This window comes from Rhagoletis pomonella, unplaced genomic scaffold, assembly GCF_013731165.1.
Source record: "Rhagoletis pomonella isolate Grant_MI unplaced genomic scaffold, Rhpom_1.0 Rhpom_scaffold_00008, whole genome shotgun sequence".
NCBI classification, from domain to species: Eukaryota; Metazoa; Arthropoda; class Insecta; order Diptera; family Tephritidae; genus Rhagoletis; species Rhagoletis pomonella.
The window spans coordinates 41,141,224-41,164,152 of NW_023458562.1; the positions used below are offsets into that span (position 1 = coordinate 41,141,224).

Sequence of the window (22,929 nt, forward strand, 5' to 3'; positions counted from 1 at the left end):
TCATCTTCATCTTCATCTTCATCTTCATCTTCATCTTCATCTTCATCATCATCTTCATCTTCATCTTCATTTTCATCTTCATCTTCATCTCCATCTCCATCTGCATCGTCATCTTCATCTTCAGCTTTTCCTTAACCTCGATCCTATATACATATATCTTTGTCTTTATCGTTACCTTTGACTACGTATTTGCCTCTATCTATAAGAAATTATAGTCTGGATGGATAAAAGCCATTAACACGATGAATCACTTATTTCTAATTTGACACAAGGAAACCAAAGTTTATGCTCGGAACTCCAGCCTGCAGCTAATGCCTATCACCGCCATCACCAGTATTCAAGAATACCGCAATGCAAACTATTGTCACATTTTTCTAGTTTGAATATACTGAAACTGAAATTGTGTGGATACCCAACGGGGCCAGAAGCGCTCCATTAGTTCTATTGGAGCGCTCCATATTCAGCAGTAAGCGCTCATTTCTTAATTTCATACTTCATTGTATTTTAACATTGTGTATCATTAGAAAGAAGCGCTCCCATGCTGCTCCCAAAGCATTTAAAAAGCGATGCATGCAAATTTAAATTTTCATATTATATTTTTGCTTTAATAAAAGAATGGCGTTTTTGTAACCATGTGATGGTTTTATTAAGTGTACTTACAAACATTTTTTTTTTCTTTTCTATGTGGTATACATACGAAAGTACATACATACATACATACATGTTTGCACATAAATTAACTTTTTTCAAAAGAAAATACTGTATGTTACTATTCAACATGATAGTTATTTTTGAGCATTGTTAGAAATTTAAAAATTTATTTTTTACTTTTCTTTTGTACTACTCCGTACTTGCTCCTTTGGGCAGCAGACAAATTTCAGTCCCGTTGGGTATAATTTCGAACTGCCTACGACTTTTCGGTATCAAATCACTCTCGACATGTGCGTTTCTACAAAATTCTAAATTTTATCGAATTTTTTAGTTAAAATAATTAGATTTTGCCTCGGACTTTCAAATTGTTGCCAACCGTGTGAAGCCGTAGAGGATAAAATGCACGCAACCATAGTGAATGTCGCTCATACGCACTGTAGTACAGCAAAAAAAAAAAGATGTTTTCTATGTGCATATGTAAAGAATGTCCGTGCTATTCGTTCTCGCATATATGTATGTGCATCTGCATGTATGCATGCTTTTGGCTGAAAATAAAATTTGCATAACTTTGTTGATTATTTGCCGTAAAACGTGGGGAGAATGAGAAAATATTTATCAACATTCCACTCACTTTGAATGCCATATTGTCACTTTCAAACTGCGTACACATTTATTTAATTGTATCTCACAGCAGTAAACACTTTTGTGCATCCGCAAGGAGTGTAAAAATTTTGCGTCCCATACAGTATCTGTACATTGCACATAGTACGTTGGGTTTCAAATACGAGTATAAAACTGCAATGAATGTCAGTAGAGAGAAACTTTTCGAAAACTAAAAAAAGCTACAAGTATCGTGTAGCTAACGGCGTATGTGCATATAAAAGTTGCAGCACACATACACATACATACCTATGCATGTTTGACGGAAAGTATGGGAACACATATTTATTTGAAAAATTTTAAAACTAGCACACATACTCGCATATTTATGTACGTATGTATGTTGTGCGTATCATATTTCAGCAGTCCCGTTGTGACTACAAGCAGCAAGCAGCTCGATGCATTTCATTGAAAACCCATTTTTTGTTGATTTCGTTACCCATAAAAAAAAAGTTGTTAAATTTTAATTTTTTCTATTCATACTATTTTCGTTTCAACACAATTTTACTGCTGGCGCTGATGCGTTTGTGGTACTTCAGCAGATATGCAATGCCTATCGCTTTCTATGCGTCAGAATATGATGCAGTCTAGCATTTTTCGAGTTTTTCGCGCAAAGTCAAATAATGCATGAGGCAGAAAAATGAATTTGTTTATGAGCCCAGGGCTTAGTTTTGTTTTTGTAGCGCCAGTGGCTAAATTTCTTTTAAACTTCTGCTATAGTTTGTCAGTTTTTTGGTTGGTTGCTCAAAGTGCTGTTTTTGGTTAAATTTAAAATTCATAACTGAAATGAATGAAAGTCTGGTTATTTTCATATTTCTACTTTATTTGACTGCAAGTTGAATATCAAATATGGAAAACTTAATTGAATGCTTCTTTGATGCTACAAATTGTTGAAGCTAAATTGAGTGAAAAGGTATCCGAACGTAAAAAGAATTGGAGGGAGTTCATTATAGCGCGTGAATTTCATCATTTCTGAGGGCTCTTAGGACAACTCTACGAACTGAAGCTTGCGGCATTTGATTTGATTTAGAAAGGATAGCCATTGCTAATAAATCTTTTTACAAATTTCCGAGAGCACGTCGGGCAGTGTGCAAAGGCTTTTTTTCAGAACGGCGCGAATAAAAGGAGTCATAGAAATATATTTACTACCCAGATTTACTTATTCCAGGAATTAAGCTGAGATATACATATGTACATAAGCGTGGGCCGAAAATCCGCTTTTTTAGAATTTTGATTGGTAATAGCAAAAATATGGTTCATTGTGGTCTAAAAACTATCTACGTGAAAGATGACAATTGTTGGTCAATATCTTAGACTCACCCAAGCAGATTGGCAAAACTGTCTCACAATAGTAAAAATATCATTCTACAAATTTTCCTTAGAACTTTGCTACCGATTCACACACGCCCTCACAAACAAAAAATCTGCAATGAATTAATTTCTCAGAAACTATCAGGCCCATAGGAAAGTGATGTGTATGCATACGGTTTATGGAGAATTTGGTTAGCTTTAATTTGCCGTATTTCATATTTTAATTGTTAAATTGGTATTACGATTTTCAATTGGTTCGTAAGGTAAACTTGATTAAGTGGAACCAGTTTTTTTAAGCTGAAAAACGGTAAATTGAAAATATTTGGAAAACTTATCCATAGAAAAAAATAACTCGATTTTCGGAAGCAATTCCACATATGACTTGTATAGCGACATCCATAAAACATATTTGCTGTAAACCAGTGTTGATAGAAGCCTCCTTTTTTTCTGTTTTTACAGCCGTGTTCAAGATATTGATTTTTGAAAACTATGAAGATTTCGACCTTTTGTTTTCATTTTTCATTTTCAATACAAATCGTATTTTTATAAAATTTTAAATTCAATATAAAAAGTCGACTGCCAAAAAACAAGTACTGATCGATTTCCCAGAGAATTGTTTCGAAAAAACCGTCACTCATTCTGAAATTTTTAAGCCTAGTCGATTATGGAATTTATTTTTTGTCGAATTTCTAAATTAAGGAAAAACTAGAAAACTTTTTCCAACCCAACGCAAAGAGCTCTGACTACGTCAAACAAAATGCATTAATCATATTAATCAGATAAAAATCCCTACTACATAAATTCCCCTGATACTCTTTTAATGCCGAAAGAAAACAACTACCCAAGTGTGGATTGTGGATAGGAACATTCTAAGTGCTGTTTAACGCTAAATCAATACCTGCTGAGCGAAAAGTAACAGAAAAGTCATGTGGGCTTTTGACTGATTTTCTTCCTTATCCAGTTTGTAAAAGGCAGAATAGACTTTGCGGTTCTTATTATCGACGATGTCGCCATAGGCAAAAAATTGCACACTGTTCCTAAGCGGTTTAATTCTGTAGCTCTTATTATCTTCTCCAACATCAGATTAAAGAAATCACATGAAAGGGAGTCGCCCTCTCTGAAACCTTACACATCTCTTAAACGTTTAGTATTTGACGCCTTAAAATTTCGGCCAATAAAACTTTTACTTCCAACACTTTGCAGTTTTTTGGTTATTAAATTCCATTCGAGTATTATATTGAACACACCTAATATTTCCACATTCGTCGAAATACATATACATTAGCGTGGGCCGAAAATCCGCTTTTTTAGAATTTTTATTGGTAATAGCAAAAATATGGTTCATTATGCTTTAAGAAAAATCTGTGTGAAATTTGGAATTTTTCGGTCAATATCCTAGGCTCGCCCAAGTCCATCAAAGTTCAATATGCTCAAAAAATTAAAATTAATAAATAAATCAATTAATTCATTTTTTTACTGAAATTGCAATAATCTTCGAAAGTATTAGTCCTACATAATTTGGCATATGGACCTTTTTTGTAGAGAATCGAAGTTAGCTAAGAAACAAATTTTTTTAATACTTGAACTTTGGTGGACCTGGGCGAGCCTAGGATATTGACCGAAAAATTCCAAATTTCACACAGATTTTTCTTTAAGCATAATGAACCATATTTTTGCTATTACCAATCAAAATTCTAAAAAAGCGGATTTTCGGCGAACGCTAATATACATATATATATAACATTTTTTGTTTTTTTTTTTATGCATGTTACCGGATGACTTTGGACCGCGTTAACCGATTTCTATAATTCTTTTTTTAAAGGAAAAGTGTTCCCTCAGAGGTGGTCGCATACTAATTTGGTTTAAATCCGATCATTAGATCATGCAGAAATTAACGATAATCTTAAATTTTGATATGAGAATTAAAGTCGGTTTTTTTTTGCTTAAAAATTACTTGTTAAGTTGAATTTTTGTAAACCTTTGATGCAGTTCTTTAAAGCTCACATTTTTATATTGTCTGCAGGATTCGTTTTTTAAAACAAAGTTCCTCTTTCTTTTTTTTAAGAAAAACTGAGCTGTCACAACTGAGCTGCTTCCAATAGTATCCAGATTTCGAATAACGACATGTTGAGCTAAACTGTTTTAAAGAAAGTTAGAATTAATGACATCTATCATGGCAAAACCCCAATCTGAAAGGTTTTTCCAAAACACTCCAGCTCACGAATGGCACCAAGTTATGACAACTTTTTCATGACTCCAATATCTACTAGCTGATTAAGGCAAAAATACGACTTTTCAATAAAATTTAATTCCAACACTGCCAAGCAATAATTTTTTTATACAAGGAGAACGCACCGAAAGCCCAACCCCCGTAGAGTGGAAATTCAATCCGAACGAAAATTCTTTGTCTGTCCGCTGTACCGTATACCCCCCGGTACTACTGTTTGGTATTCTTAGACAGGCAAGTGTGCATACAGGTCTACTTATAATAAGTCGCTGCATTGTGTTCGTGCACATACTTGCACTTGTTTCCACCCATCTTCTCATTCGCTCACGGGAATATGCTTAGATGTATAGACGTTTATACAGCAGTGAACCCTGCGGAGATCTCAAATCCCGAAACCCAATCGCCTGTGCATAAATGGTATTAACTCTTTTTCTAAGCAATAACACTGGTCTACAAGGGTTTTGCGAATAAGACGGGACCTGGTGTTTCCGAACGGATTTTTCGTGCTGAACACGAATCTAGGGTCCAAAACTTCCCATCACGTCACGTTTTCGAGAAAAAAGGGGTTGAAACCCCTAAAAACAGCGTTTTTGGACATTTTCGAAAAATTGTAGAGCTGAACCCTGACGTGCTACAAACTTTGTATATGTCAGAAATTAAAGGCTAAATCGTGCCCTTTCGAATGAGCCCTATGCCGAATTAATCGCATGCACCCTTAGATCAGGGGGTGTATTTGTGTCTAGGAGTCCAGGGAAAATTGATCGCAGAAAGAATTTCATCTTAAACGACCATATAAATTTCTTAAATTTTTAAAATCTAACTGCAGATTCGTAATCAGCGACTTTTAATATAGTTAAAACCTTGGCATTATTAATTTTCTATGATCGTTTAAGATTAAATTCTTTCTGTGATCAATTTTTCCTGCACCCCTAAACACAAATACACCCCCTGCTTTAAGGGTGCACGCGATCAATTCGGCATAGGGCTCATTCGAAAGGGCACGGTTTAGCCTTTAATTTCTGATATATGCAAAATTTGTACCACGTCAGGGTTCAGCTCTATAATTTTTCGAAAATGGCCAAAAACGCTGTTTTTAGGGGTTTCAACCCCTTTTTTCTCGAAAACGTGACGTGATGGGACATTTTTGACCCCGGATTCGTGTTCAGCACGAAAAATCCGTTCAGAAACACCAGGTCCCGTCTTATTCGCAGAAAAAAAGTTGAAATTTGTAGACCAGTGTAATCGACTCCAATTTTATTTTATTTTTTTCCAAAAACACGTCTTTAGGCTTTTCTACAAATCACAATAGAGTTGGCCAAATAATCATTCAGAGTATATGCTCAAAAATAATACTGTTTTTTATAAACTTCATTGTTAGATTTTTGTGTGCATTTTTCCCTACCATGTTCTGAAATATTTAGCACATAACTTTCTCATTTAGCTAAAGTAAAATTAAAGCTAAAGCTTGCATGCTGTTTTTTTTTTGTTTCTCACAACGATAAGTGTGCGTGCTGCTTAACAAAATTTTTACCCTGGCTTGTTAGTTAGGATATTTTTATTATCGCAGGCATCGACAAACGCAACTGTAAAAAATGAGCAGAAAATTATTTGCTAAGTTTCAGAGTCAATTGTATTTAAGAGCTTTTTCAATGCGGTAATACCTATTTTTTGTTGTTATAGTTTTCTCATTGTTCCCTAGTGCGCTTGTGCTACACAGTGTTAGAGCAGCTATGTGGAGGTGAAACATTCATTATTCTTCCAACACTCTTTGGCATAAAGCCTGTGCAACGGGAAAGTTGTTTTCAAGATAGCTTTTCCTTGCTACTTCTTAGCCTATTTCTTATTATTTCATTTTCATGGAATTCATTTTAGTCATATTTTACCTATCACCTTAACTGCTGTGGTTATTGCAATTTCATAGCCGTCTAGTTTTATTTTACCTCATTTTATTTTGCTCCAAAACTTTTAATGAAATTCTCAATTGCAATATCGAACATGAAAAGTTCTTATTCTGCTAACTTTACAAAACTTCGTTTTTATTATTCAATAGCATACTTGCTCTTTGAAAACGACTCACTTAAAATGTATTAATATCATAAATACATATCCGTTCTCATGCAATTATGGATTTAGAAGAAAATTTTGTGTTAGACAAAATAGAATGCAAAGTCGATGATTCTTGCTCGCATATTACATTTATCAAATGTTAAAGGGGAAATATTTGTATATCACCTAACTAATAACTTAGGTGTCATTATTCATTTTTGAGCATATTATGCTCAAATTAACTAAATTTTCATGTAAAAAAATCTGCCAATAAATTGTGAAAAGATTTATCAGAAATCGATAACCTAATCAAGAAATAGTTGTCAAGTGATATTCGGTTGATTGTTAGAGCAGTGGCGCAGTTAGGCTTTTGGCCTACAAAATAAAAATAATTATGCCAGGGGTATCCAAACTTGAGCTTAGTAAGAGCCACCTGTAGGTTTTTTAACCCTTTTAGGACCATAAACCCATTTAAAAATAAGATATGATTTGAATTGCCAATTGCGATGTCCAAGAAAAATTAACGCAAATTTAAGTTTTTCATATTTTTTCTTTAAAAAAATATTTTTGTCAAATATATACATTTTTGTTTAAATTTTATAAAAATATTTAGGCGAAAATGGGATAGCTTTATGGTTTTATCCGCAAAAATAAAAATCTTTCCCAAAATAATTTTGGCAATATATGGTAAGATTTTTTATAGTTTGGTGAAAAAGAATTATTTTAAAAGAATTTTTTTCTCAAAAGATAAAAAATATATATATTTATATATATATATATATATATATATATATATATATATATATTTATATATATGCATACGAAATATATCAATCCCTCTAAGTTTACCTTACATTGTTTCCAGGTATACGACGCGTGAACGTGTAACCTTCTTGGAGGTGCCACGGCGAGTTCTAATATTTCCAACTCAAATTTAATAACCTGGCCTTCATAAAATACCACTTCTCATTACTGTAGCAAATGCCTCAAGAGAGCTTTAGATTATAAGGCCGAACACGGCTCTCCCTTTTCCATTTAATGAAATTTATTCTGTCTTCCACAAACACTTCCAGGGATATGTGGCAAGAAAAAGTAAATTTGTACTGGAAGTGCCACGCCCCTTTTTCTTATAAAACTAATCTTCTTCCATGAATTTAGAATTGATTTTACATACCTCAGTACCAAGTCCCAGTACTCTACCATGAACACCTCTAGAGATAAGCAGTATAAAACAGTAAATTTGTACGGCAGGAACAATGTCCCCTTTTCGAATAACGCAAATTCTTCTCTTTGAGTATGGAATTAATTTTGTATACACATCTCGGTGCCAAGTTCCAGTCCTCTGCAATAAACACCTCCAGAGGATTGCACTTAATATTAATATTAAGGGCTCAAATTTTCAGGGAATTTCTTTTTAGGTATTTCCCAAAAAATTTCATGGTGGGAATGAAAAAAAAATAGTCGCCAAAAAAGCACCCTTGTCTGTATGTACATATGCATATATTTGTGTCCCGTACAATTTTTAATATAGTTTGTTGGCAACCCTACTGAAAATATTTCTTTAACAAATTATCTAGACCCGTGATGCACTCCTACCATGCTTTAGCAATGCATATGTTTGTTTCTATCTATCAAAATTTTTTTGTTCATTTTACGTAGTACATATTCTACTCGCAGAGCAAAAAACAATATTCCTTTCCATGAACTCTTGCCCTTTGCCAAGTAATATTTTGTACAAATATTTGAAATTTCAACGTTTACATAAAAAAGAGAATACATTAGTCGCATAAGTCAAGCTTTGCTTTTAACCCATAGCCATAAAGAGGAAAAATGGGATGTGCATAATTTCATTGTATTGTGTGGGTGGCAGAGGAAAATAGATTTTTTGTTTCACACCAAATGGCAATCGCATTCAAATGAAGCTATTTAGGTTAAATGCTAGACAAGCAACAAGTTTTAACCGCATAGCAGTGAAGAATCAAAAGTTTGTTCATACATATATGTACATCAAAGAAAATTCAAATACTGCTGGTATAGAGTGAAAAGTTACTACGTTATTTTTTTTGTATTTTAAAGGAAAGGAAAAAACTTATCATGGCCATTTTATTCAAGTATTTTGAAAAATTTATTATAGAACGATTTTCCGTCATCCCATGTCCATTTTGGTTTTGAGACACAACGGTTTCGGCCTTGAACCATCTTCAGTGTAATTTTTCGTTTCTATATAGTTTCTGTTTGTTCGTCAATGTTTATAGTCGTGTTATTGCTCGTTGCTTCTTAGGACCATTTTCAGAAGTAACCTTTAACTTTAAAGCTAACTTTGTATTTAAAGGTTGAATTAAAAAAAGAGCTATGTCTAAAGTTAAGCATTTCTGTTATCGGTTTTTAACGTATGTATGTTTCTTGGTTGTAATCCAATTTAAAACCGATAATAGAATGCTTTTCTTTAGACACAATCATACATTTTAATGCAACCTTTAAATATAAAGTGAGCTTTAAAGTTACAGGTTACTTGAGAAAACGACCCTTACTTAGTTACGGCTTAGCGGATTATATTTTTTAGTCTAACTAGTAGTTGTTGTTCTGTAGTGGGCATCATCAGGTAGGTAGAAGAAGATAGCACAATGCCAAAACCGGTTTGTCTCCAAACCAGAAGTGACAAGGGATGACAGAAAATCGTTCCACAATACCTTATACTCCTACCCTGTCGGTAACACCAACTACCCAACTGAGAATTTTGCAAAACTTTGAATGCAATATTTAGAAACAATTAGATGTTAAAAGATTTCGTATTATTTTGACTTCCGAATTTCCTTTGCCTCTTTTGGACTTAGCAAATTTGCTTTAATTTTAAATCTAAACTAGAGATATGTAGAATCCTTTCACTCCAGTATCAACAAATATTTTGTTACAAAAGCATTTTCGTACTCAGGTTATCAATTCGTCGGAATATTTTTTTTGTGTATATTACCGCATAACTTTGGACCAGGTAAACCGAATTCGATAAATCTTTTTTTTTCTTATCGGAAAGGGTAGCCCCATACTTATTTGGTTTAGATCCGATGATTAAATAATGAACAGCACTCCTAAATTTGTATATGAGAATTGAAGTCGGTTGCGTTTTTTGCTTAACTTGTTTTATTTTACTTTTGTTTTACTTTATTTTACTTGAACATTTTTATTTTAAATCTTTTTTTATTTTCACGAGTTTGGGTCAAATCATGATATATCAAACTTAGCTCAGAACCCGATGTCAATGTAATATAAACAAGTAAGGAAGTATAAGTTCGGGCGAAACCGAACTTTATATACCCGGCGCACGTATTAAATATCGTTTTTTCAAAAGAGTATTTTTCTCAGTGTCAAACAATTTCAATAATATGCTATGATGTATTGAAATAATTGGACAAAATTTGGTGGAAATCGGTAAGGCGATTATTGATAGATACTTCTGTAGTCATAAGTGGGTGGTGCCAAGCCCATTTAACAAAAATCAATAATCTTGTGTCTTGTTAAAAGATTGTTGCAAGTTGGCATCTTTAGTTATTGAAAGATCGGAGTTTTCGTAGCTCTGAATTTTACTGTTATATGGTAAATGGCAGTAATTTTAGTCCGATTACGAAAATTTTCAAGACATGCGCCAACGATGCTAAATGTGCCGAGTTTGGTAGAAATTGATAAACCGGGTACCGAGATGCACATATGCAGGCGTAAGTGGGCGGTGCCATGCTCATTTTCCAAAAAATTCCCTAAAAATCAATTTCTGCTAAATTAACTTAAATAGATACTAATTTATCGCAGTTTTTGTATTTCTGGAAATTACCGTTATATTAGCTAAAAATTTAAAACATTTTTTCTTTTCTATTTACAGGTATGGAAATGGCAACAAAACAATAACTACAGTATATAACAGTATGTAAATACACACATAATTTAAGAAGGATCTCAACATCAATCGGATGGTATGGTATTCAACTGTTCACTGGATGGCTACTGAGCAATTCATTACGGCTCTACTTTGCCAGAAAGTACGAAAAACTTAAATACGTCTAGGAGATCATAAAGTGGATTGTCGCACTCGCCATAATGTGAAGAGAGTGGGCTATTCACCTGAGAATAGTCCTGCTGTACATCAAATCTGAGTCTAATTCACTAGTCTTTTAGATAGCGATCTGAAGTCAATAAACTGGCTATACACTTTATAAGGCTCCGAAAGCTAGGCCTGAGCAGGGAAAGAATTAAAAGGCACGAAAAAGGTTATCTCTCCCATTACAATTACAACCAACGGAATTCTCAGACTTTTCTGGACCATTTCCCTGGTTAAATCCTATAGAGATATTTAATTTGAAACGCAAGGATTAGCTCTAAGTCTCCGAGAATAAAAAGATCCTTTTGCAGTTTGGAGCTTAGCTACTTATTCTTCATTCCGGAGGATTGGTGGTTGGATCCTTCGACTATTTAATGCGCATGAGGCCATCAATGAATTAGCCTTATATGGTTTCTTATTGCCCTCCAGCTAAAAGTCGCTTACTATCGTGAATATGTCCTTGAGAAAAGTCCGAGGCCTGCGAACTCTACCACAGAATTTGTAGATATAAAAACAAACCAAAGATAATTGAAGTGATCAGATTTAATAAGCTATATGAGGACTCTAGAAGAGTTTGAGTACAATTCTCTACTAATAAAGATGAAGAGAAATAAGCTTTTAAATTTTTTATTTTGTACTATTGACAGTAAACTATTATACGACAGATCTAGACCTACGGAATTCAGCTGTGGAGAACTGGAGCAAACTATAACAAGCAAAAAAACAAAGCTGACTTCAATTCCCATATTTATAAAAATTTAAGAGTGCCGGTTATATCTTCCTGATCCAATGATCGTATTTAAACCAAATTAGTATGGAACCTTTCCTTTAACAAAATAATTATGGGAATCGGTTGACGTGACCCAGAATTATGCGGTAGCATACATACTATAAAAAGAAATAAGTATTCCGCCGAATTGATAACCTTCACCTTTTTTGAAGTCGGTTAAACTCAACACACATTTCTTTCAAGCGTCAAGAATCTGGCGTTCGACATTTGGTTAGTTATTAATTTGCACGGTGGACCAACATGGAAATGAACAATTATTCAATTTCATTACAATTATAATTCAAACTTAAAACGGGATGAATATAGAGAACTAGCTTAGCTGATTTTCACTTCACGTTAAATGAACGATGCGTTTATTCCTACTTTTTTTTTAACAGATGTGAGAAATAAAAACCAGATTTGAAAACAAAAGCGAGTCAGCACTCTTTTGAATTTTAAAGCATATGAGGCATTTCATGTCACCGCGGCTACCTCTGTGCGCGACCTCTAAGGATTTGGATGAATGTTGAAGAGATTGAAGGTGGCATGCAAATTTCATAAAATTTTAATGTCTCTTTACCATAGTGCTCGAGCATTAGACGATCTAGAGTCCACAGGCCTAAGTAGCCCATTACACCCATTTGGGTACTTCAAGTTGACATTATAGACAATGTTTTTATGTAAAAATAAGAATTAAAGAAATACTATAATCAAAAAAAAAATCTAAAAGAAAAATGTTTACTTAATTTTTTTTTTTGTTTTTTATACGTTGCACATTAATGTAAAAAATGTATAATGAAATCCCATAATAAGTCGCAAGAAATAAATGCTTTTTCATTAAGTTTCGTTAAAAGGTTTCAAAAATACAGCACTTTAAAGAGAGGTATGTACGACGTTTTCTTAAAATATATCATATATCGGCAAAATATGCAGCACGTATGTATATTCATGTCACCTAGACCTTCAATCTCTTCAACATTCATCCAAATCCTTAGAGGTCGGCGCACAGAGGCGGCCGCGGTAACATGAAATGTCTCATATTGAAATTTGGTTTATGCATCCGTTTTGAATCACACACGGTTAAAAATCTTTTTATGCTAGAACCCAGTACTACATACTGCCATGTTTCGGGCCCCGGCGAAGTCGATCAGCCTCAGCCCGCCGTTTCTATGTGGAGGCTGAATTTTCCGACACTGTTGCCAAAGATACCTTTGTTGTCCAACTTGGCATTTAAATCGCCAAGCAAGATTTTTATAGGTATCGGCGGCAGCGCTAAAATGTACGCTCTAAGCTAAGAGATCCTTGGATGCCTCGTCCTTCTCTTCCATCGGGGCATTGGCACATATGAGCGAGATGTTGAAGAATCTCGCTTTGATGCGGATTGTGGCTAGACGTTCGTCCACTACAGTGAACGCGGGGCTCTCCCACCACAAATCCAACACCGGCTTGCGCTCCTTTGCGTGGCAACTGTAGTAGACGTCGCCAGACTCCACACTTACCTTCTTCGCCCCGTCCATCGCATTTCATGGATGGCGGTGACGTCAGCCTTTATTTCCCTAGGACATCAACCAGCCGGGCAGAGACACCTTCCCGATTAAGCGTTCGGATATTCCAGGTGCATACCCTCAAATCATAGTCCTTCCTATGTTTGCCGTGATCGTCACAAATAGGGGGTATCATCCGAGGCATGCGTTATATTTTTCATTGGACAGGGTTTTAACGTGGCGGGACCCAAACCCAGCGCACGCGGAGTGTTACGCCCCCCACTTTAGCTCGCTCCCATACTAGTGTTCGGTCACTACCCAGAGGATTCATGAATATAAATATTCGGACGTAGTGAGCTGCACACACAAATCACTTCTGGCCACTCCCAGGTGAATGGCAGTCAAAAGCTTTGCAGTACTGGGAAATATACAAAACGTAGTGGTCAAAGGCGAATATCTTAAATAAACCCTGATGTATTTTTTAAATTCATAGCTCTCCATACCTGTATAATAAGCCAAATAGCCGGACCAGACGTTATTCAAAAAAAAATGTAAAACATATACTTTTCCGTACACTCGGTAATATTCCTCCGCAATTTTGTAAGGTAAACTAACAATTTATAATCGTTGCTTTACAAAAAAATATCTTTTCTTAAATTATATACATATGTATGTATAAATATGAGGCCGTATTGAACATTTTGAGTATGCAGATTTTTTATGCTGGTTTATTCGTTTATGCTAAATGTATTAATTTTTTTTTTTGTTTTGTTACACCGTGTTATAAAAAAACAAAAATAAATCATTAAGGGCCGTTAACCTATCTTTTTTAAGTATAGTTAAATCATTAGTTAAACTTAACTACAGAAAATTCTGTGTAATTTTTCTGTAGTAAAGTTTAACTATATATAGTCAGGGACCGAAAATAATAGTTATTCTCAAAATTTTAATTCAAAAAGTCAGTCGGAAAGAATTGGTGTTTTTAACATTTGTATATAGCAATGTGATGCTTGTTAGCCAAGGAATGTTAATCGTATATGATTTATTTTTTTCTTTACTTTTTTCAAAGAAGTCAGCAATTACCGTTATTTTTTTACTGATAGTTTTTCAGTCAAAAGTAAAAGATAAAACTTGACTTTTATTTTTTCAGTCAAATATAAAATGTTGAAATTTGACTTTTATTTTTTCGGTCAATTTTAAAAGTTAAATCTGACTTTTCTTGTTTCGGTCAACATAGCTGTTTACATATTCACAATACAATAGTGGTATAGACCAACTTGAGCAAGTGGCCTGGCACTCTAGCAAAAGAGCAACAACTTGACAGCTTGAGCTAATCTGCTCTTTTGCCAGACTGCCAGGCCACTTGCTCACTTTGGTGAAAACCACTAATATGTTTTAATAAAAAATGCATATCCTTTCAATTGCAGTTTTCTATCTTCTGTAAATGTATTGAATTTATTTAATTTAAGTTTTAAATTATTCACCTCTTTACAGGAATGATTCGGAATTCAATTTAACAATTAATATCGGTGCCAAATTCTGCTCCGACAAATTGTATCGCAAATCGCTAAGAATAAGCTTAGTGCTGAGTACGCGTGCTCTAAACTGACTTGTGTCGGTGGCACTGGATGTATAATACATGCCAGATCTCTTAGTCGGGGATATATACATTTTTTACCCTCCCAGTAATCCATAAGGTCCGTATCAACATCAATGCGCTTTCCTTATAGGTGCCTGTTTCCATAAATGCTTTTCGAACGTAATCTTCGGAAAAAGTTAAAGTCAAGTTTAAACTTTTACATTTCACTGAAAAAATAAAAGTCATATTTTAACTTTTATTTTTGACCGAAAAAAAAGTCATATTTTAACTTTTATATTTTACCGAAAAATAGCGAAGTTTTGAGCGAAATGCGAAGTTTGCTCGGCGGCGTTACGTGGCGATAGATTTATTTCTATCGATCTGCCGGGCTATGGTGGCAGTACATGCCAAAGGTGGCCGTACGTTTTTTTTTTGCTTTCAAAGATTTAGAAGAAAACAACATATAACACGAATTATTTCTCTTGGTTGCAAAATACAGTGATCGATTCGTTAAATCTGTCTTAAAATAAAATAATTTATAATAATTCCCTCTCGCCGTTTATTTATATATGTGTTATCATTTCATCATTTCTAAATATGGTTTCGTTTTGCAAAATATGGTCACCTAAATTATAAGCGCGACGAATTTAAATTTCCTAATTCCATCCGTGGTACATTTTAGTTGTACACATTTAACAACATTTTGAACTGTGAAATTTCGCAGTTTCACAGTAATTTATTAGTTGTTTTTTTTTTCCTTAAACTACTCGTGAGTAATCTGTCAGATATGGCTACTATCCTTATCGCGGAGAAAACTTGCATGTCAGGCAGGGTTATATAAAATTGGGCCAATTTCGCTAATTTTTGTTTTAAACGAATATATTTTTTCTAAAGAAGGCCGTAGCGGTGATTTTCTTCATAAAATATTTGTTACGAATGTCTTAAATTTAAGTGTGAAGTTTTATTCGCAAACTTAGAAAATAACAAATTGTTTCACTGTTTACTTAAAACGTATATAGTGCCAACATATAGAACAAATATTATAGAGTTTGTCTTGCCAGAAAGCGTATATATTACAAAACATCATTGTTTCCCACGCTTAAAGGTAAGGGAAAAATTGATATTTTCAACACTTTTTTGTTGAGAACTTATTTAAATTCCAAAAACCGAAGGCCAACTTGAATTTAAAGAACCAACACTGAAATGCGTTAAAATGATAATAAAAGAGCACAAATTTGTATGCAGAGCAAACCTCTCTTGAAAGACGATAGGTTTGTTCGTAGAAAATCTAGCGAGAATTATCACTCAAAGTATCAGATATTAAGAAAAAATGCTCCCAAATTCTCTCTCAAGTAGAGACACTTGCAAATTTCTATACAAACGCAAATTTGCAGGAATTTGCAAGTTTCCCTGCCAGCTAGTGTCCAGTGTTGCATTTCACACATAAGAAATTTGTATAGAATTTATAAAAGTCTTTCAGAGGCGCAAAAAACAGTATATACATATATGTATATTTCTTGTTAGTCCGACTTTCTTCAACATACGTTTCAATTTCTTTATCGTGGTAACTGTAGGGTTTCCTCTATCGACTCTGGTTGAGATTGCATTCCGATTACGAATACAGCTTTTTTCAGCCGATTACCTTTCAAATCATTGGAGTTAATTAAATTAATTAAGTAAACAAGTAATTACTTACATTTTTCATTTAAACATCGCTCACGTTTGTAAATTTTTAAATTTAACGAACTTGTGTATTCAATTTATCGTCGACAGAAATTTCAACTATGTTCCACAATCATATGTTTTTCCTAATTGCAAATTCTTGCTGGCATAATTTTTTCCACCTTGAATTTGCAACTTCTCTCCAAGAACTAGTCTTTCTACTTGTGATATATTCAAATAAAACATGTGAAATGTACTTGAAACAGTTTAGCCGTTTTTAGCCGGTAATTATTCATGATATTATTATTATAAATCAGTTTAATTATTTAAAATTTAGAACGAAAGTAAAAGAAAATGCTCAACGGCAACCTCAGCTCAGTTGTAGATGGAATAGCTTCTGCAATCTTTCATCCATTTCGAACCTGTTTCGCTTACCACTACACACGATCGTCTCAATTCGATCGTAAATCACGCCATGCACGCCCTGCTTTTTGTACCAATCAATCGATGTACGATCGCGCAGCTCATCACCCCACAGCAAAACCCACTTATTTTGACGATTTGCCAAAGCTACCGCGTCTGGATGAGTTTTTAAAATACTTACAGCCAGCACAACGCCACTTAAATCGAATGCCTGCGCTGTATTTACAGCCGGATGTAGGCAATGTGTGCGTGGGTCCAAGTATTCAGGTACAACATTCGACACCAATAGGAATACTGGGTAGATATTTTGTTTGTAGCGCAGCATAATGCAAATATCCGCATCAAAGGAACTAAAGCAGCACACTCGTCCCCAACTGGCTTCCTTTACCACACGCAATATGGCATCTACGTACATGTTCTTATCGATGGTCTGTATGCCCTCAATACCGCCATTGTACAGCGCCTGAGGCCACTTAATTTCCATGTTACAACCAAGAAAACGACTAGTTTTGCGGAAGAACTCTTCGAGACGGGGAAACAGGCGCTCGCTTTCATCACTTAAACAGCAAGGAGCGGGATACTCCACAATCTGGTCATTTATGATTTGATAAGTTTTTAAATTCTGTAATTCATGGTAGGTGAAGTCTTTGATTGGTTTCATGGTGAGGTCATTGCTGCTAACCGGTTTTTCAGATTCCGAACTGCATGTGAGTACATCAAAATCGTGAAAGATGATCGGCACCATATCTCTAGTTAGCATCACATCAAACTCCACCATGTCCGCGCCTGCGCTGAACGCTGCATTCATAGAACGCAATGTGTTCTCGGTGACTGGCGCTGGGTTTTCAGCAACGAAACTGCGTCCAATGCCGCGATGTCCAATGTCCAGCCCTTTCCAACGTTTTGGCCAGTATTGTAAAAAGGACGTATTCAATTTCACCTTCCAGTCGGGCATTGAATTTATGACTACGTATTTAATTTTCAATTTTGCCAACTCTACGCCATTACAGCTTCCAGAAAAACTTAGTGTCAATTGACCTTCGCTGGTGTTCACCGCCTCAGGCGGTATATACTGCTGACCCAGAAGCTGCGCGCTACCGGTCGACTCATTCGACAAATACAACTTCAGCATGTAGCCTACCAAAGCCTTGTCCACCATTAACACTTGAAATAGCAACGTGTTATTATTGTAGATCACACCCAAATCAGGCTGATCTTTCATTTGGCTGCTGCCATAAAGCATACTGGAGTATTGGGCATATGCACGCGCAGATGACAGTATGGGTAGCATCAGATCGGGATTGACAGGCTCCAACTTGATGCGCACCTTCTCCTCCGGCACTGTAGGCAAGTTAGTTTTGAACTCTAGTGCATTGCTGAATAATTTGAAAAGTACCGCATGTCCTGTATTAAGCCAAGCTTTACGCACCTTCGGTTTATTGGGACACATGTAGCCGAACCTATCGTAACATTTCTCTTCCGCATCTAACAGTTGGACTTCACGAGCGCGCTCTTGTATCTCCCACCGACGCGCCTGCACTAGCTGAGTTGCCTTGTCTACGGCGGCGATGAAATAGCGATAGCGCAACAATTTGTAAAGTGATAGCACAATCGAACCACACCACTCGTTGTAGTCATCTTTGCTGCGTTTCAAGAGCGCCGCTGATTGTACGTCCCACTTACCGAGTGCTTCTTGATTGCCCATCACAGCGACCACTTCATAGGGCGCCAAGCGGATGCCAGATAAATTAACCACGAAATGCACATTCGCTGCTGATTCAGTCATTTTTGGATTGTTTGAAAATAAGTTGAATTAGGCGAGAAAGTACGGTAATTTTTACTAAAACCTACACAGAAATTTAGCAACAAAATTTTAAAATTTACGCTACATTTTAAATTACAGCAGACACCTCTTGACAGCGTAGAAATATTTGGAAAGACGATCATATGCATGATGCAATAATGAAAGGTGTTGTACGTTGTGACAGCTCGAAATCGAACTACCTTAGGTCAATATTGTATTTTGGAAGTACAAGATAAACGGGAATAAAAAAAAGCCTTTTAGTTGAAAAAGTACTAAATTGTATGCCTTCTCAACAGCGTTCCGATTATCAGAATAGGTATATATATGGCTTGGTAGTCTCATAAAATTGTAGATAATTAAAATAATAAAATTAGGCGTGTTTTTATTCACAGGAATATGATAATATGCTTAAAATTTTCGAGCTGATGAATACCCAGCTAGAACAATATGGCTTATATAATTCCTTTTATGAGCCGTATCACTAAGAAAATTATCCCTTATGAATTTGAAATGTGTCCCTTATATTGTACAGGCCAAAAAGAGGAATTCATTTACGTGTGATCTTTTGTCCCCCTCTTTCATATAGGCTTCTTGTGCGCATATATCAGGTTTCATAGCTGTTGACCATACCAATAATGCCTCATGCTCAGTTTTACTAGATCAATTCGTGTTCTCGAGAAAAAAAAATGTCACGATGCAAAAATCTGAGTATAGCCGCCAAATTCTTTTCTCAAAATTTTGAAAGTTCTTTGTTTTTTGCCCTATATTTGCTTTGTATGGTATTTTCAACAAAATATAGGCCAAAAACGATAAATGTTCAAACTTTGGAGAAAAACAATTTTTCAGATTTTTGGATCGTGAAATTTTTTTTTCTCGGAGAACACGAATTGATCTAGTAAATCTTAGTATGAGGCATTATTGGTATGGCCAACAGCTATCAAACCTGATATTTTCGCACCAAGGTTTTTTTGTGTTCCACAGTGTTATACAAGGGATACTTTGAGGAATCATATAAGGAATTATACATTACCCAAGTCCACGTATATCCAAGTTCGTGTCATACAGCAAGCATTGACTACTTTTTAAAGTTTTATTTATTTGTTTTTGAAATTGACGACATATTTCAGAATTTGTAATTAATACGTTGTGTTCATTTTAGTAAATCCACTTTTTTAATTGTACAAAATTTATTATATACATACAGTATCGGTCATATCAATAGCAACCCCATTTCAAAGTAATATTATTTCCCTCTCATGTTAATTTATTTATTGCTAAGAATTTGCAACAAAATTAAAGTTGAATTTCTAACAAAACTCATATAAACCGAATTTTAAAACTTCGTAGAAAACTACAAAAAATACAACAAATTTTCAACCAAAATTCAAACTTTTTTCTCAGAAGTGTTAGAATTTTTTTGAGCACTCAGTTTTATAGCCCCTTCAATTTTAGTCTAATTATATGCAAGTTTGAAGTGGCTATAAATGACCTTAGTTTTTTTAGAATCGATTAAAAACAAATCGTGTTTAATCGTCTTCTATATAACGAAAACTTCGACCATATATCGATGGCTGAGTAGAAGATCGACCTATCTCGGCAGCCACGTCGAAAACGCCCGATATCAGAAAGCTTTTCAACGCCCTATTTCAAAATTTGGCTGAAAAACGCCCTATTTTAGAATTTGATTGAAAAATGCCCTATCTCGGAACTCGGTTCAAAAACACCCTATCTCAGCACATTTTCGAAGTATTTTTATTTGAGATAGGACTTTTTTGAACCGACTAATAATAATAAAATATGTACTATATACATATCTAGTTTCAATATAAAAAAATTTATGTACACCATTAATTGTGTATACATATCTAAGTCAATATATGTGATATACATGTACATACATCTACATACATATCGTCGTTTAAAGTACAAAACCATGTATCAATAAATTGCAAAACCGCGTATAGAGATAATGCAAACCCACGTATGCGAGGTTGCATAAATTAATTTCTAGAGAGTAAAAACATTCATATTTCAAAATGGTTATCTTTTTGTAAAAAGCAATCGCATTTTTGGCTAGTATATTTCAGGAAGAATGGATAAGGATTGATCCAAAAACGTGTGTGAGCGAATCCAATTTTTAGCAGCAAATGTCAGTTACGCGGTTTTGTACTTTAAGCGACGATATGTATGTTAACAGGAACGCAGCAATCTAATACACGGGTGGAGCAGGAACGCAGCACAGCAGAAGCATACAAAAAATCAGCAAATAAATGGTTTTTTAGGTTTTTAACAAACGAGAACCTGGTTTCAACTTACTTCAACGTGTCTAAATCACAACGCACACACTAATGCAAAGGCGCAACAGGAACGCAACACTATAAAATACGGGCGGAGCAATATACAGGCGGAGCAGGAACGCAGCACGGCAGAATCGTCCGAAAAATCTGCGAATAAATGGTTCCTTAGGTTTTGAAATAACAAAGAGCTCAAATGGAATGGTTCATCAATAAAGTCAAAATAATATGTTGTAACTTACGTGTATTAGCTCTTAATCACAATACCGGCACAGGTCGGTCAACGAAACACTAAGGAAATGACCTAATAAATGCAAAATTATAATTTATTTGTAAAATAATTCGGTTTTATTACAATACTTACCAAATTTCACGCAATTGGAAAACAAATGTCAGCGAATAAGAACAAAACGAACAACGAAAATTGGATCAATGTAGCTTGTTCAGAATTTTTTTCTAATATTTTGGGAAATGTTCAGTGAAAATTGCAAAGAAACAACACTGTTTCTCCTAAGGTAGTTCAAGATGGCGGATTAGAGCGAGAAGTTGCCAACGTATAACACCTTTCATTATTGCATCATGGATCATATGGAAATACAATTGTAGAGTTTATACAAAATAAACACGGATGGCAAAAATACAGTGGCTTCTAGAATTATTATTTCATTTGTTTAATAATACTCTTGTGTTCACTTTTGCGCACCCTAGGCAACATGGGAAACTCATGTGCGAGATGCGATAACCAACTCTATAGAGGCATGGGTCAGAAAGAGATGGGCTTTAGTGGAGCCACTCCGATGTATTCAGTACACTCCGACATCTTTCTCCAGGTTCACGCATATCAGCGAACGAGTTTCCACAATCCGCATTAAGTCTAAATTCAACCACATCAGCTTAGTTTGTGAGCGTACCCCGCGGAAAAGGATAACGATGAGATTAAGAAGCGATTTCGTGAGAACCTGAAAAACATCCATAAAATCACTTGGTTGTATCCTGTTCATACAACAAAGAACCAAGGTGCAGGATATCCTTCGAGCGTTCGTGATGTCCGTTCACGCAGAGGATTCAACATCTAAGGTCCCCATACGCATCTGTGCCATAAAGAACATGCGTCACTCGACTCTTAAGTGGGATCACATGCAGTCACAGAGAGGTGTTTTCTAGGAATGTGTATCCAAAATTAGTTCAGTTCAGTAAAAAACATTCCAACCAACAACACTCTGTTACTATGAAAATGTACAAATCTGTACAAATGTACAAATCATGTGTTCCCTGCTTAAGAATTAAGGTACTGTGTGAAATACTATATACCTTCATTAAAAGATTGAGTCGTGTCAGGCTTGAAACCAGGTTTGACGAGACTGTCGAGTGGATTTTATAGCCGCTTTTTACATCACGAAGAGAAGCTGCCTCTGCGAAGCCAAGTTTAATTTCGGATTCCCGCCAAAACTACACATCAATATGCACAATCGGCCACGCAGGGCAATAAAACATATCATACGGAGTTGTACTACGCAATAGTGTACTGAAAATGTTTAAGCAGGGCCCAATTGCACCAACGACTTATCACTTATCACTTTACAACTTTTGGATAAGCCTTTTTATTGAAAAGTAAAGTTGTTTATTGTAAAGTGTTGCACTTTTTACTTATCAAAAAATGAATAACTGACAGGCGATTAAAGCGCCAAACAAGAAGAAAATGCTTAAATAACACTATGCGACAGTCAAAATCGGGATGGGATGAAACCAACGGGAAATGTTATATCGGTCAAAAACAAGTTATACGTGGCCCGGCGTTTCGCTGGGTCACGTCTAGGAATCGAGATATATCGATTTGAAGTTAGTAACTATCATATAGGGGAAATTGTCACCTTTGGTGGTCTTTTTTTTGACATAACTCGAGAACCACTAGTCCGATTTTGCTCAAAAAAA

At 35.1% G+C, this 22,929-nt stretch overlaps 1 protein-coding gene across 10 annotated transcripts in view; it reads left to right on the top strand.

Annotated features, from left to right (window-relative positions):
- Positions 1–22,929, top strand: part of LOC118744873 (protein king tubby) — a 213,359-nt gene that overhangs the window by 151,664 nt on the left and 38,766 nt on the right. For 6 of the 10 annotated variants that reach the window (XM_036478264.1, XM_036478265.1, XM_036478266.1 and 3 more), the window contains one exon: positions 10,767–10,923. The exons of 2 other annotated variants lie outside the window; for them this stretch is intronic. In XM_036478264.1, coding sequence (XP_036334157.1) covers positions 10,855–10,923 — 69 coding nt within the window. In that variant the 5' untranslated portion in view covers positions 10,767–10,854. Of the gene's footprint in view, positions 1–10,766; positions 10,924–22,929 lie in introns of those variants that run through there. 2 more of the 10 variants (XM_036478273.1, XM_036478271.1) reach the window with 2 other exon arrangements.